Raw genomic sequence first — 17,229 nt, 5'->3', positions numbered from 1 at the left:
CAAAATAGCACATAACCCCACCTATCACAAAAAATGGCCCATTTCATGGAAGGGAGGATGGAAAAGGAACTCATCAATCATCTCTCTATAACCCCCATGCCTAGCAAAAACGAGGCCAAACCCCTCAAAAAAACCTACCACAAATAGTATAAACAAGATCACAACTCCAAAGAATACGGTCAAGATCTGCCACCTACCTTCTACAAAAAATGTAACATCACGACCTAAATAGATTGGGCACCTTCCTTATGAATGTTGTACTATGTTGGTAGTTTTCCTTGTAGGCTTGTCCACGTATATACATCTGAACACTTTGGAACCAACAAACGAAGTTGTTCCCATAAATTGGATCGTAGTAATTTGGACATTTGGAGTATTGTGATTGTTTGAAACTTTGGCCATCTGTAACTTGTTGTTTGACATGGTAGCTTACTGTTATTTTTTCCCTTTTTGAAGAAGAAGAAACTAGACAGATGGAAACTCCATATGAAAGAAAACCAATCAGGTCAGGGAACCTCTGTCATGTGGAAGCATCTAGCTGCTCCCCCAAATGATTTAAATGAAAGGTTGTCTGACAATTTGGACGTTCGGAGTATTGAGATTGTCTAAAGCATTGGCCATAATGACTTGTCATTTGACATGGTAGCTTACTGTCAATTTAAAAAATAAGGATACAAACAAAATGATTTGAAGAAAAACAGATGGAGACTCCACAAGAAAGAAAACAAAACAGGTTAGGGAACCTCTATCGTGTGGCAACATCTGGCCACATGTTGAGATGACTCGCCATTGTACAATGATGTTGAACGACGACGACGATTGAAGTTGAAGCAACGGAGGCTAGGGTTAGTGTTTTCTAGGGTTTATTTCATTTACTGGTAAAATTGGAATCTTATTTTAATAATTCCTCTCTTTCACATTTTTTTTAAATGGAAACAGAGTTTTTCATTGATATAATGAAAAGCGAGTACAAGTTACAATATAGAAGATCAGGAGGTGCACATGGACATCTTAACTAGATTGACACCCCCTAACCACCTGCATCATGTCCAAAAAATTGTTACCAAAAGAAAGGGAACAAATATCGAAGTGCAATGAATCCAAGTACAAGAATTACAAAAACTGATACAGCCAAAAATACCCAGCCACAAAACCGGACGAAAACCTAACTCCTAATTTGTACATCAAATGATAAGAAAGTACAAATATAATTGCTAATGATCTTGCTTAAGAAAGGAACTCTAGTTTAAGCTTATGTCTTGCACGGAATAGTCTTCAAATTGCTTAAAAAGGGAACACCATGAGGAAGATCCTTGCTGACTCAAACCAAACCTGCCAGTGGGCTGCTTTGTTGTGAAATACGCATTGGTTTCTTTCAAACCACAACTCTGTTAACAATGCTTTAATCACATTATTCCACAGTAACTTGGGAACCGAATTCAATGAGGGACCCTCCAAAACCTGCAAAATCTTATCATGAAAGCAGTTTCCGAAAACCCAGCTTGTGTCCAGAATTTTTAGTAAACTCTTCCAGCAAGATAAAGCATGAAAACATTCAAAGAATAAATGCTGCTGGGTTTCATTTGCTGCCATACATAGGGGACAAAATGGAAGGAGTCAATCAGTGGTTTGGGAGTTTCCTTTGTAATACCTCCGAGCAGTTTAAATAAAGCTAAATCATTACCCATACCGTTATGTTAACTCGGCACGGGCTCTTGGATTTCCAAAGTGCCTTTTCCAATCTTCTTTTTAATGGGGAAGAATGTTGGAGATGTTTGACCAGTGATTTAACCAAGAAAATACCATCAGGTTCTAACGATCAAGAGCGTTTATCGGGTCTGTTTAACACTCCCTTCTGGTTGGCCTTACCGGATGCGTGCCAATTAAACAAGTCTTTTCCATGTATACTTTTGATGACTTGGTGCCAAAGGGAGCTTTCTTCGTGAAAATATCTCCATCCCCATTTAGCTAATAATGCCAAGTTTTTCACCTTCAAACCTCCGAGACCCAAACTCCATCCTTTTGATATCGAGATATCACCTCCCAATTGATCAAGTGATTTATTTTGCCTCTTTTGTGTCCCTCCCAAAAGAAATTTCTCATCAAACATTCTATTGAGTTTACTACTTTTTCCAGCATTAGGAAAGAGGACACAAAATAGGTGGGAAGGTTAGATAAGACCAACTTACGAAGCGTTGCCTTCTCCCTCTTGATAGATTGTACCTTCTCTCCACTTGTGTAGCTTCAATCGGATTTTATCTATTACCGATTGCCGAAAGGAAGCCTTCTTTGGATATCCCTCCAAGGTAAACCAAGATACCTGAAAGGTAGGCTGCCAACTTTGCAATTTAATCTGGCAGCTGCTGTAATGATGTCCTGATTTTCCACATTAACTCAGATTAGAGCTAATTTCTCCCAATTCACCTTTTGGCCTAAACACCACTCAAAGAGTTCTATGATTTTCTTTAAATTTGCTAACATTTCCTCCTCATATTTGCAGAATATCAATGTGTCGTCCGCAGAATATCAAAGTGTCGTCCGCGAATTGATTTTCCACATTCCTCTCTTTCACATTTTACAATCATACAAATGGTTTGTCTTAAATAGAAGCAAGACCAAAAACATAAAATAAAAAATCCTACCAAACAATCACATTATAATTACAGAAAATATTGATCAACAATTAGGGCATAAATCAACCGTTTCCATTGTGGGGCTTTGGGAGAGAGGTAGCCCTCTCAAAAGGCTATTGGCATATTGCAACTTCTCTTAATATTGCAATATATTACTATCTTTACGTTCTTTTTGTTTCTTTGAGTTTTCTGGTTAGGTGGTCTCATAACCTAAGAAGCACGGACACCGTCACGCGACACGGCGACACCGACACGGCGACATGCCAATTTTCAAAAAAGTAGGACACGACACGTCGGGGACACGTTATTTTTTTTTATTAAAAAATTAAATATATGTCGTGAAATAAACATATTGGGAAATATTCCATTTAAAAACACCATTAATAACCATACAAGATACAACCACAACCATAGATAAGATGACTAACGGTCCAATATGGAGGTGTGGCCGGCGTGGAGTTTTGGGCGTGGAGGTGTGGCCGGCCGTCGATCGAGTGGGCGTGGAGGTGTGGCCAGCCGTCGATCGAGTGGGCGTGGAGGTGTGGCGTTTTGGGCGTGGGGACTCGGGGAGTTTTGATATTTTGAAGAAAAGAAAAGTGGAAAGGAATAATATATTTTGAGAAATTAAAATAAAAAACACAAAAACCTAAAAGTTTTGGGCTTGGGCAGATGCTTTTGGGCTGCTAACTTTAGTTTTATAAGCTTTCATTGTTTTTTCTTTTTAATTTTGCAATGCAGTGTCCCAGAAGTGTCCCAACCGTGTCCCACCCGTGTCCCTGCCGTATCGGAAATTTAAAAAAATAATAAAATATTCGACACGCTAGCTGGCGTGTCGGACACATGTCGGAGGCGTGTCGAGACGTGTCGGTGTCGGACACGTGTCCGACACTGACACTTGGCCATCTTAGGAGTGTCGGTGCTTTATAGCTCATAACAATAACCAACCCAAGTACAAAATGAAATTTTTGACTTGTCACTGACCCGCAAATAAAAAACATTAAAGTAGTTGATAGATTTTCCCAAGGAATCCAAGTTGGGTGGTACAGCAACTTGCCGACATCAAACAAAAATGATTGATCCAGTGGTATTCCTTCGCATGAGCAAGACTAAATGAAGCACAACTAATTAACTGATATTTCAGAACAATATTACAACAAAAAGAATGCCAACACCTCATGCTTTCTAGATCTTATGCAATATTAGAAATAGATTAGACAAATACCTGAGGGTGAACTCGAAGCCGTTCTCTAAACACCATAAACCAAGCAGGTCTTGACCCACAGAGAAATAGCCCCTGATAACCAGAAATATTCTTGAAAATAGATAATCTACGAGACAAGGTTCCATTTGGCATATCATCCCTTCCTTGTATGTCCAAGGGGACACGAACAAATCTCAAATTTCTTAACCTAGAAGAACTCATATTGCTTGAGCTAACAGAATTTTCCATGGAAACCGAATCATCAATTTTAGAGGCACTGTCTGTACTTTCAAATAAATAAGCATGGTAACAAAGGATTGTCCCATCTGTCAATATTCCAAAAAGAAATGGGCGGCTATGCTGCCCTGACCACCTCTGCATGGCTACCTCAACAACCTTCATATTTTGTGAACTTTCGTTCCTACCATGGCTAATCAATTCCTGAGAATTTTGATCAACCTTCTCAGAATTTTTCTGCATGTCTGACACTTGAAAATCAACTAAATGTGATTTTCCAGAAACAAATTTATCCACATAGAAAACGCTAATGAAATTAGGTACGTCAAATATTTCAAGGTCTCCACTATCATAACAAGCAACACAATATATGTCCCCCTGATCTTGGACTGAGCCATCGGTACCATCAATTGTCTCACCAATTCCGGTAGAAAGCCATGCATCTGTACTTGTCTTCCGAAGCCATGGCTCAATGCCCTTATCGTGATAAAGAGTACAACAAGATACACATTTTCTTGAACTACCAAAGGCAGCTGGTGCAGATACAGAAACTGAGCAAGAAGATGGATCTGTGACAAAAGGAAACCACATGAAATGTTGACACGAAACAGAACATTTCAAACATAAATGAGAACCATAATATTCCCTTATCCTTATATAAAAGATAAACAACATCAAAGATCTTATACAATAAACAAGTTTTAACCCAAGAAACATAGACAAGGACATGTGACATAATTGTTAACTTCTGAAATGGAACGCGTATTGAAATCCCTGTATTGCTATGTATTGTGTATATTAAGATTCAATTCGATAAATACCATTTAAATATAAATATAAATTGCAAAGCTTAAAACAGAGAAATAAATACTCAAACAATAAATAACTCCAAAATAAATTTAAAACATAAACTAACTTCAAAGTTACAAATATCCAAGAAAAGAAAACATCAACCAACTTCAAAATAAGCATGGAAAAACATCAACTAACATCAGTCATTGACTTCAAGATCATTTGGCAGGGGAAAAAAACAAAAATGTAATTAAAAAATAAATAAAATTTATCAAGTTGCCAAGATTGAAGAAAATGAAAGGTTTCATCAGCTTTGATAAATGGCATGTGTTTGAGAGAGAGAATGGAAGATGTATGCTTTAAATGATATTTTGAATATTTTTTGTTATAATAAAATATTTTGTCCCGACTATCAAGTATCGCAAATCAAACAGTCATTTCATTTTCCTCATTTGTTTTTTCTTGTGCATTCGCTTTCTTCTTCAACGAGAAACCCTATCCTCCTCTTTTATCTTATTCAACATTCTTCAATTCATCTTTCATTTTCAATTTTTCATCTAATCACCAGCGAGCCAAGAATTCATGTTCTGGGATTTTTTGTCCATGCTACATTGTCACTAACTGCTTCACGAGGCCTTCTTCTTCGGCTCAAACAACACTACAACCCAAAAATAATATTTTGCCTGTGTTTTCTTAGATTTACTGATTCATGAATTGAAACAATCCAATTCAAGAACACGTCATATAATACAGTATCTTGAATCATACAATACAAACAATTTTTTATTCAAAACCACAATTTGAATCATTTTTCTTTCAGTTCGATTCGAGCAGTGTCGGAAATAAAGGATGAACTCCTTGTTAACATTTGTCTTTTTCTTTAAAACAGAAACAAAGCTTTTCCTTGAATTAATGAAATAAGTCTAAGGCTCAAAGTACAAAATAGGAAACAAAACATAAAACTCAAACTCGCCAGTACAAAAAGAGTAATACAAGACTAAACAAAGATTTAAATATTTGAAGAGATAGAAGCCAGTTTAGAAAAATATCTTGAATTTAGTAATCTGCAAAATATTTGGAGAGAGCACCATGTAGAAGCTTTAACTTGAGCAATCTCATAATGATCAAACCAAGGAAGTGGTTTATCATGAAAAATGCATTTGATTCTTCTCAAACCAGATTTCAGAAAGAACAGCTTTGACCACATTAGCTCACAAAGTCCAAGATTGAGCTTTTAAGGAAGGGCCCACTAAAAGCCAGATGACATTGGACTTGAAGTTATCACTCAAAACCCATAGAAAGTTGAACATAAGAAAAGTAAGTTTCCTCCAATGTTCTATGGAATAACAACATTCAAAGAAAAGATGTAGAGAGTCTTCATTATCCACCTAACAAAGAGGACTAACTAAGGGCAAAATCGAAGGACTTGGAAGCTTCCTTTGAAGAGTCTTTGAACAACTAAGCACCCCAAAAATCACAACCCAAATAATGATGATAACTCTCCTTGGATAGCTTGATTTCCACAAAGCTTTATACAACATATTATCTATGGGAGGCGACATCACCAAATGTTCAAAAAGAGAATTAACAGAAAAGGAACCTAAAGAATCCAATTTCCAGCTCTTAGTATCTTGTCTATCAATCACCCTTTGGCCCTCTCTAAAGATGCCAATAACCGTTAAAACTCCAGCACTTCATCTTCCTTCAAAAATCTTCCAAACGTGATTGACCATGACTGAGTAACTGGATCCCAATGATTTAGGATGGAGCCTTTGGGATGAGAAGCAATTCCAAGTAAACTTGGGAAAAGAGAACTCAAAGAAGTATTCATCCAAGTATCTTGCCAAAAAAAAAATCCTACTGCCATTGCCAAGTTTAAAAGAAGCAAGATAGTCTACTCGTAACCAAACTCCAGAAATGTTGATCCAAGAACTTCAAAGACCTCTTCCAAATTTACCCGAAGTATACCAATTATATCCGCTTCCATGAATACTCTCTTGCGCCATAATACTCTCTACAAATTATAACATAATTTTCTAAAGTCACTAGAAAATCAAGAAAGCATGTTATTCCTGCATTTAGAAAATTTCAGGAAGCCAAGTAGTCAATAACATAAGCCACTAAATTGGTTCTTTGATGGATTGAAAACATTCTCAAGTATTTTCTATTCGTAGGAAAAAGTTATTTGATTCTGGGCGTATGTTTGCTTCCTTCCATTTTCTTTTTCTTTATGAAATTCGAGGATGAGTATAATTGATGTAGGGAGAATTAGGGGTGATAATGGTCTGAGTCTGATTTATATGGAAGAGATGGGACGTAACCAGCAAGTTCCTTTTTCAGCTCCTCTTCTTTGTTGGTTCGAAGTTGCTATGGTTCAAGAGAAATTTAAAGATGACTTCACGGCTATTCACTTGTCCAAATTTAGATCATCTTCTGGCTGGCGATTGTGCAAGTTCTGACTCACTTCGATAAAAAAGGTTGGATGGGTTTTCGGGAAATGGAAAAGGATTTCCTCCCATCTCTGGAGAACAAGTTGCAATTAAAGTTTGATTCTCTTAATCCCTTGAAAGTAGTAGAAAATTTTCAGGATAAGGTTTCTTCTTTTTGGCTGAGAAAAGACAGTGATGATGATCTGAATTTTCAGTCACTTTGTGTGGTTTCCAGATCGTTGGCTCACTATTTTCATTTTTCTTCTGAAAACAGAAACAATGAAATAAGACCTTTAATTGATTGTTAGCTCACGGTTCTTTAAAGAATATTCAATTTTTTTATTAAAAAAAAAAGGAAACAATACTTTTCATTGATGAAATGAAAAGAGACTAATGCTCAAATTACAAAGATACAACAAAATAACAAGAACTAGAACTAGAACTAGAACTAGAATTAAGGATTAGCAGGTACACCTGGCTATCTCAACTAGATCGACATACCCATAGTACCCTCATCACATCCCAAAACAAAATATGATAATGACAATAGAATACTTTATGTCATAAAGATATAATTACATAGATTAAACGAAAGCATTCCAATTAAAACAAACATCTTGAACTGAATAATCGGAGAATTTCTTGGAAATGGACCACCAAGAAGAAGATTTGACTCTAGCAATCTCAAATTGATCAAACCAATAAAGCAACTTGTCTTGAAAGATATGCTAATTTCTCTCCAACCAAATTTCTGATAAAATTGCTTTGACTCTGTTTTCAATTCAAGATTTTTCTCAATCCATTCATGGATGATGAAGCAATATTAAAATAGGCAATGACTTTTTAGATTTGAATTTTGGATGGTAAGTGGAGACAAGTTGGGAATTTTCATCTGAAAATTGGTCACAAGAGGAGCATTCTCATCCAAAGCTAATTGAAGGTTATGGCGATTGGTGCTTTGAAGAATCTTCCTTCGCCTTATTGGAAAAGATTGCTTTGAAGCTATTGGCCAGCATTTTGGAGGCTTGGTTTGCATTTCTTCCAATACACTCAATTTCATTAACTGTTATACTGCTAAAATTGAAGTTAAGAAGAATCTTTGTGGGCTTATTCCAGCTAAGGTTGAGATTTTTTATGCAAAATTTGAAAAATTTTCACTTCATTTCGGTGATATATATTTAATAGATCTTCTAGATATTATTCATGGGGATTTATCTGCTGTACATTTTTCAAATCCTGTGGATTTACAAAGGGATAAAACAAGCTCTCAGTTGCTATGGTCATTGAGGTTTTTTTCAATATTTTTTTTCCCAAGTCAGTGTCTGTTCCTCGGTTTAATTGGTTTGAGCTTGCTCGGATTAAGGTCTATTCTTGGTGCTCTCCTTCCAAGTCTTTTGCAAGATTCTCTATTGAAGATTTATGTTTTTGGAATGTTATTGTTTTCTGATTAGTTCTTATACTCATTGATCAAAAGCTTTCTATTTTATTACTGTCTTTGTACTTTGAGCATTAGTATCATTTCATTATTTTAATGAAAAGCTTTGTTTCCTTTTCAGGAGGGAAAAAAAAGCGTCAACACGGATTCAATTTGCTTTTTGAGAAGCTTTATAAGGGTGATGTATGTTTATCTCCTATTTTAGAAATTCAGCACAATGATCGATTGTTAAATCCATAAGATTTGAATTTTTTACAGCCTGCTGATTTGAACCATATCCTCCTTTTTTGTTCACAGAAGGCAATTCCCTCTCTAGTTCACAAAACTCAGATTTTAACGCATATATTTTGGAAGAATCTTCTGTAAGATTGATGGCATCGTCAAATCATGAGATTTTGCCTCAAGAAAATGTGTCGTATCGACAAGCATCTTGCTCCTCTGAGTCATTCAGTCAGTCAATTATTTCTTCTTCTGGAGATAATGTTAACCTAATTAAAGGGGTTATTTGCTTTTTTCTCCTATGGAACCTGTCCTTTCTACACTTATTCATGCATTTGATTTCGATGGAGATTCCAAAGTTGGTTTGAGTAGTGTGGAGCATTTTTAGAAGAAAGAGTGTTAAAAAGATCCTGATCTTGTGGACTCATTTGCTGATGTTTTTGAGACGCTATTTAAGGATGATGTCCAAGAAGAGCCAGTTATAATTCCTTCCTCAGTTCCTTCAAAGATTTCATTTTTAATTAAGGCGTGTGGTTTACACCTCAAAAAAGTCACTATATTTCCCCTCTCGTAAAGTTTTAAGGAGTTGTAACTTGTTTGTCAATCATAATTGGATTTCTGCTTCGATTATTAGAGATTGTGTACCCTTTCTGGGGTTGCTTTATAAAGGGTGGTTAGCTTCTTGTTCACTACTTTTGGAAGTTTTACATGGTGGAGGGTTAATATTACTTGTTAGGCTCTATTTCGTTCTTCGATTGGAAGATCTTAGAGTGTTAGGAGAAGGTTTTCTTTTCAAGTTTCTTGGTGATGGTTCATCAAAAGCTTCTTTCATCAAAGTTTTAGTTCAGACATTGTTAAAGAGTTTTCAGTTTTCTCTGTATTGGTCTATTGTTTTCATTGGTTGGTGGTTGCTTTTCGGGTTTCTTTGATAGTTTTGTTGTATCTTTTGTTCTTTCAAAACTTGGAGGACTTGCAAGTCGAAGTTGTTTGAAAGTTCATCTCTATTTGGTTGTATTTGTCAATCGCATCTTTTTTTCTCTCTCGTTGGAAGAGTTTGTATCTTCTAAACTTTTAATCCTTTTCATTTCAATGGGAAGTTCTTTCTTGTTTCTTAAAAAAAAAAAAAAAATACAAGGTTTTCTTACATAGAATATAGACCAACTACCAAGAACAAAAAATTCTTACCAATATATATGATAAATATACAAATCTAATATTACAAAGTTATAAAGGAAATCTAACAAAATCAATCAATGGAGATCTCCTAAGTGAGAGATGCCTTCTCGTTGGTTAGGTTACCAAAAGCCTCAAGATTCCAAGCTTTAGGCATCAATTTTACTCCTTTGTGCTCCATCATTAAACCATGCTTGGTCCATAGACACGGGGTTGTTCTTCCACCGATAACTAGGAGTGTTCAAAAAATCCGATGACCTGAAAAAACCGATCAACCCAATCCAACCTGTGCAGTTTGGGTTGGGTTGTGCTTAAATAAATGAAAATTTTATGGGTTGGGTTGGGTTGGTTTATGGGTTCACCTAATTTAACTCAAACCAATCATCCGAACCAATCCGAATTTATTATTAACTTTTAAATATATTTTTTTATTACTTATAACACAATTGTTTATACATATGTTGATTTTAATTTTATTTAATTCCAATATTTTTTTAATAATTTATTCTTCAATAACTCTTAAAAGTAGTTTCTTTGCACTTTAGAAAGAAAATTTTCACCATATAAATTGAAATTGAGTTGTTAATCTTAATTCAATATATGAAAATAATTAAATTAGATTTTTACATATTTACGTTTTGCTTCTTTTTAGAACAAAATTTTAAATAAATGACCCGATTAACCCGAACCAACCCAACCCAAATATTTTATGGTTGGGTTGGGTTGGGTTCATTTTTTAATAAGGGTTATTTGGGTTGAAAAAATTTACAACCCGAACAATTGGGTTGAGTCTAAAAATCTTCAACCCAACCCAACCCAACCCATGAACACCCCTACTACCGATAACTATGAAGCACCACTCTTGTTAACAAAGAAAAAAATTTAGTTGAGCAAACACGACTCTTAGCAAGAAGCACCTAACGAGACAATATAAAATCAATATACAATCTTGTTAAATCATCGATTGACCAAAAAACTTGAGTTAATGGCTTGTGGTAAATTAAACTATATCAACACACGTAAACAAATCTAATGTGATATATATTGTCTCCATTTCACAATTTAAAGATCCTTCAACATACCTCCAACAAGTAATCGAATACTCCCATCCGTCATAGTCAGCAAGACATATGGATCACTAATAGATGCAGATAACACAGTACAACAACCTTCAGAACCATTTCCAGATTCATTGCTAGTGACTACCAAGTTCAAATCTTGAGTCATAAAAGACCCATCCAAAATCCGTGCACCACTTTCATAGACCTGGATAACTCGACGCCTAAAGAGGCAAACAAGAGATCAAAACATTGAAAAAAAGAACCTTACTGTTCTTCAAAAGAAACATTACCCAACAACGATAATGAAATAAAGAAACAGATTATAGACAAACCAAAAAATAAATAAAAATAAAAATAAAAATCATTATTATTTATCATAAAATAATGGGCAGAAAATCACGCTAACTCATTCAGCTGTAATTTGAGAATTAATTCAGTTTCATTCCTTGTATATTGTGTAATTTTATTCTTTACATATAGGTTTAGATTGATAGCATAACTCCAGCACATATGAGAATATATATCGAGTCTCTCATCATGTTGGAATAAGAAAAATCATTCTCGATACCTAGCTTTAAAATATAACCTGCTATATAAACATTCAAGATAAAGTAAGCTTTTATTTATTAATTTGTTAGATTTCAAGGATGACTTTTGATTGGAGGATTTTATTTGCTTCATTTGATTTCCTTTCTAGCATAGGAAACTATTTTTGGAAATTTTATCTTAGTTTTAGAATTTCCTTTAATTTTCAAAATCCTTGGTATAGAGTCTAGAAGTTCCTTACCTTTTGAAGAATAAAATTTTAGTGTTCTACTTAAACCTTTGCCTAGTGCATGTTGATAGCGCTATTTTCAGAACATCATAAAAGTTGACATCCTAGAATATCATGTAGCACATATTAGCTATTTTACATAACTGAAATACGGTTGCACTCACCTTCCAAACAAGTTGCCTGCAGCAACTGTTCTCCCTTGTACAAAGTAGTCAACACTCTCAGTGACTTCAGTCAGGAGATCTCCAGTTTCAAGCACCTGCCAATACAATGGTTATAACATTGAGAACGAACATTCATACAAATATATTGGTCACTGCTAGTGTACATTGTGCATTGATGTAGATAGTCTACTATTTGTCTTGTTATTTAACAACCCTTAGTTAAATGCTCATCTATGTATTATGAAAAATAGACAATTATTAAATCACCGATCGATCAAAAACTTAAACTTATGGGTGAAGGTAAATTTAATATAATACCACCTACCCCTTCCACTTGTGGGCTTGAATTATGTAGAAGACCCAACAAATGAAAAGAGACTAACACAAAGAAACCACTAAAGACAACCAAGAAAGAACAAAATACAAATTACAGAAAATAACTTCCACAACAAAAGACACCAAACGAACTGAACAAAAGAAACTAGCAAAGGGAGAGCCTAAAAGACTAAACTTAACACAAAAGACAGCACTCTGAAAACCAAACCATAGACAACACCTGAGAAAAACTCTAAGATCTGAGCCCCAGTTATAAAGAACAAATACCAAGAGAAAAGCAGAACTAGGCCTCAAAACATCAAGCAGAAACCACTGAACCCAAATAAAAAAATACAATAGAGTAATCAAACTGAGAAAACTCAAGAACAAAGAACATTAAAAGATAGAAATACATCCCAATATCCAAAAAAAAAAAAAAAATAAAATAATGTAGCCTTTCGAGAGGGCTACACTCTCCCAAAATTCCCACATTTGAAATCCTACTAAAATGGTCCACACCTTGCTCCCAACCCTCACCCTCTATTTATAACTAAAAGCACTAACAAACTTACTAACTATTCACTAATATCCCCCTTCTAATAACCATACTAATTATCCTAGTTTATCTCTAACTAGCGATGTTGCACAAACATGAATAACGAATGCCTTGGAAATGGAGGGGAAGAATTTTATACAACTCAAGACCACAAGGTTCAATAAGAGAAGCATATTTGCTAGGCACTGATGAAGGAATGAGAAATCTCTCCGTCACTTTCTTGAAATAATGAGACTAAATCATCACCAAAAAATCTTTTGCACCAATATCATCAATAATAGTTTCCATGAACTCAAAAGTAGATTCAACACTACTCAAAATGAATTTGCTAGGCACTCATCTATATATATATACACAGACGAGTGCCTAGAAAATGTATTTTGAGTAGTGTTGTATGGATGTATATATAGCTTATTGGTCTTTTTGTCCTTTTGATAGGGCCTTGGGCCCTTCGCCTCAATTTTATTTATCAACAGCAATGGAGAAGGATTCAAGAGCTCCCCAACCTCTCCCAATTCTCATAAGAGAACCCAATCTCGGTTTACAGCCAAAAAGATGCCCCCTACAGACAGAAAAACAGTATATATGTAAACGTATAACTCTCAAGGCCTACTAACAATATTTCTAGGGCCCACATGATGTAAGGAAGAATGTGGCTAATTGAGTAATTGGGTAAAACTTAAAAGTCTGGATTAATTCCCTTTTTACCCCCACTTGTATTAAAAACTATATAAATAGGAGTCTTCCTCCTCATGTATGGGCAACTAATGAATAATATTTTTCCTTCAGGAATTCTTCTTACATCACCACATAACCAACGACCTCTCTCGTGTAATCCCTCCCTTCTTATACATACATGTATACACCATCACAATCAGGGATATCTAATGTGGTTGTCTAACTTCATTATTTTGATTAGATTTTGTGTTTATATAATCATCCTTGACCTACGACAGAATTAAAGTTGTAAGGAAATCTAATGTGGTTCAATTGAGGACTCCATCCATCTTGGGTTCATCAAAGAAGCTATTTGTTAATTCTCTAGATGAGTTTGATAAATTTCAACAGAACCAGAAATCATCAAAAGCATATTCTTCATCATCCGCGCATACATCTATCAAGTCATTGTTGGTTTAGGTAACATGAATTGTTGTCTTTTTTTTCGTCCTCTACCACATAGGTCTTAGACTCTACTTATCATATGATAGGTAATCAATTTATATTCTACCCTTTTGTCATCTACATCCCTTGCGAATGTTACATTAGCAAATGCATCAAAATCTTCTATTCTTGGATCTGGCACAGCAAACCTCATCCATCTCTTTCTTAGTCATTTGTTCTATTGTTTTACATTTACCTCAATTTTCTTTTAACTATATTAGTAAATTCATTTGTGACTTTAATTGTTATGTATCATTTTATATTAGTTATTACTTGTTTAGGACCTTGTGACAAGGAAGATTATTGGAAGAGGACATGAATTTCAAGATATGAGTGTTGAGCTTGTACTCAGCTAAAATATTCTCATAGGACAATCATTTCACCTTCCAACATTCAATTACTAAGGTGGATATTAAATCCAAGGTAGGTAACCACCACGACTTGAACCTATTCTCTCCAAGTCCCAAGTCTTTTACTTATTTACCTCCATCCTCAGTGACCACTAGACCAACCCATGATAGTTCTCCATCATCGTCAATTGAAAGTAGCCCCCAAGAAAAACAAAGCTTTTGAATTTTAAGATACATGAAAAAACAAACTAGGAGAAACAATGGCGTGGGCACAAATTTGGATAGCAAAAATGTACCCATATATTTTTTTTAAAACAAGAAACAAATTCTTCATTAGATACTTGCACAAAAGATACAAACTCTGAAAAGGAGTGAACAAAACATAAAGAGACATAAAAACTTCAAGAACAAAAGTTAAGCATGAGAGATAAAGTTATAAGGTAAATGTCTTAGACCTCCATCCAGGTCTGATTTTGAAACAAGACTCCATATCGCCAAATGAAAATATGCAGCACACCAATAAACACTAGTAATCCAGCATTCCTTTTGCTGTTGAAAGGAGACTTTGACTGATATAGAACAACTATCTTGCAAAAAAATCCAGAGCTTGCAATTTACTTGCAAAAGATGTACCCATTTGTACTCAACTATCTTGCAAAAAATCCTCTCACCCTCGCCCTTACAGACTTTGACATTTCTACTTAGCATCCTTAAAGAATGCCATAGGAAAGCAAATCAATTGCAAAAGAAACTCAATGGGAACTATTTGTGAAAAGGTTATTCTCTTCAGATTTCTTTTTTTTTTTTTTTTTTTTTTTACCTATTCATTGTGTTTTGTTGTCTAGAGGAGTGCAAGTGGAGTTCACTATAACTTTTAGAATCATGAGAAAATAAATTCACCACCAAACCCTATAAACACCTGAAAGCTAAACTCAAATCAAAAAAGAGAAAGATAAAGTTTGCACTTTGCTCCAGTTGTAGAGGAGAGGTGCATTACTTGTGTTTTAGTTCCAGCCTCCAGGTCCTTATTTCTAGTCCCAACTTGTGCAGTTTTTACCTTAAAATTAAGAGAAAAAGAAAAATTACCATTGTACGAGCCTCAAGGCTTATGATCAAATATGCATGATATTCATCATCATCTGGAACCATTCTAGAAGAATCAGCACCACTACCACGAGTATTTTTGTGGTACACAGTCCAAATGCCTTTACAACCTGGCAGCTCAACCTGAAAATCCCATAAATGCACGTATAAAAATGTTTCATATGGCAATTAGAATCACAGTATGTTAAGTCAGCTTGTCACCAAACCGAGAAAACATTTGGTGATAGCCAGCACTTTCTTTTTAAGGATTTATTCAATTGATTACACCAATAGTTTTATTGTTCTTAACAACCAACCAATAACAATGGTTCAGTCATAGGACTGGCATCATTTGCAAACTATTGAAACAGAAATCAAAGTTCATGACAGGAATTTAAATCTAAAATACAAATTCAAATAAAATTGAAGACCAAAGGACTGAACAAGTTGCACAATGAAAATGTAGTCATAAAAATTCTGCTTACTCTGTTTTTTCTTCTTTTAAAGGAAACAGATTTTTAATTGAATTAATGAAGGGCAAATGTTTTTAAATGATAAAACTGCTAGAAATATTTCAAATATAGCAAATTATCACTGTTTATCAGTGATAGACAATGATAGACATTTATCAGTATCAATATCTATCACTGATAGACAATGATATTTTACTATATTTGTAAATAAGTTGACTCATTTTCCTATATTTGAAAATAGTCCATTAATGAAAGAGGCTAATACTCGAGATACAATGAAACCAAAACCGATACAAAAGGGGAGCAAAAAATAAAAAGGATGCAACAATTCTAAGCTGGAAAGATAAAAGCATTTCAATTTGAACACGTCTTGAATAGAAAATCGAATGAAGAGCTTGGAAATAAAGCACCATAATCAAGCTTTAACCTGAGCATAATCATAACAAGCAGACCATTGGAGAGGCTTATTCTGAAAAATTCTCTTATTTCCTTCAAACCAAATCTCAAAGAGGATAGCTTTGACCAAGTTTGACCATAATAATTCAGATTTAGATTTCAAAGACGAGCCAACCAAAAACTGAACTGTGTTTTCCTTCGATAAATTAACCAGCTGAATATGGAATATTGAGAATCCACTTACTCTTCAAGAGAAAAGAGAATAAGAATAACTTTTAAGACCTTTAACCTATAGTTTTTTTTTAACCAAGAAACGGAACCTTTCATTAAAATAATGTAAAGTACCACATGTTCAAAGATACAAAAAAAAAGGTGAAAATAAACCAAGTTGAAAATATGAAAACAACCCAATTTTAAAATATATATATATATATATATATCCCGAATAGAAAAACCAACAAATAACTTAGATGAAGAAAATCATTGTGAAGCATTTAATATAGCAAATTCAAATCAGTGAACCCAAAAATGATGCTTCTTTTCAACTATTTGATGATTGCATTCCAACAAAATCTCTAAATGATAGCTTCTACTCAATAAACCCATAATAAATGAGATGTTGAAAGCAATGGTGAACATGAAATGACCAAAAGATGGGGATTGCTCCTTGAGTTAATTGGAAATACACAATGTAATCAAAAAATCTGAAACAATTTGTGCCAACAAGCCAGAGCAAATGAACATCTAAAAAAAGAACAATTTTAATCTTCCAAATC

General features: G+C 34.6%; 1 protein-coding gene across 3 annotated transcripts in view; it reads right to left on the bottom strand.

Annotated features, from left to right (window-relative positions):
* Positions 1 to 17,229, bottom strand: part of LOC120077777 (cleavage and polyadenylation specificity factor subunit 1) — a 61,319-nt gene that overhangs the window by 18,375 nt on the left and 25,715 nt on the right. For all 3 annotated transcript variants that reach the window (XM_039031794.1, XM_039031795.1, XM_039031796.1), the window contains 4 exons: positions 15,588 to 15,728; positions 12,120 to 12,214; positions 11,202 to 11,401; positions 3,856 to 4,640 (listed from right to left, as the gene is read on the bottom strand). In XM_039031794.1, coding sequence (XP_038887722.1) covers positions 3,856 to 4,640; positions 11,202 to 11,401; positions 12,120 to 12,214; positions 15,588 to 15,728 — 1,221 coding nt within the window. The remainder of the gene's footprint in view (positions 1 to 3,855; positions 4,641 to 11,201; positions 11,402 to 12,119; positions 12,215 to 15,587; positions 15,729 to 17,229) is intronic.

The sequence above is a fragment of the Benincasa hispida genome, chromosome 5, assembly GCF_009727055.1.
Source record: "Benincasa hispida cultivar B227 chromosome 5, ASM972705v1, whole genome shotgun sequence".
NCBI lineage: Eukaryota > Viridiplantae > Streptophyta > Magnoliopsida > Cucurbitales > Cucurbitaceae > Benincasa > Benincasa hispida.
Note: the sequence above shows the minus strand (reverse complement) of the source record. Positions and strands in the feature narration are given on the sequence as shown.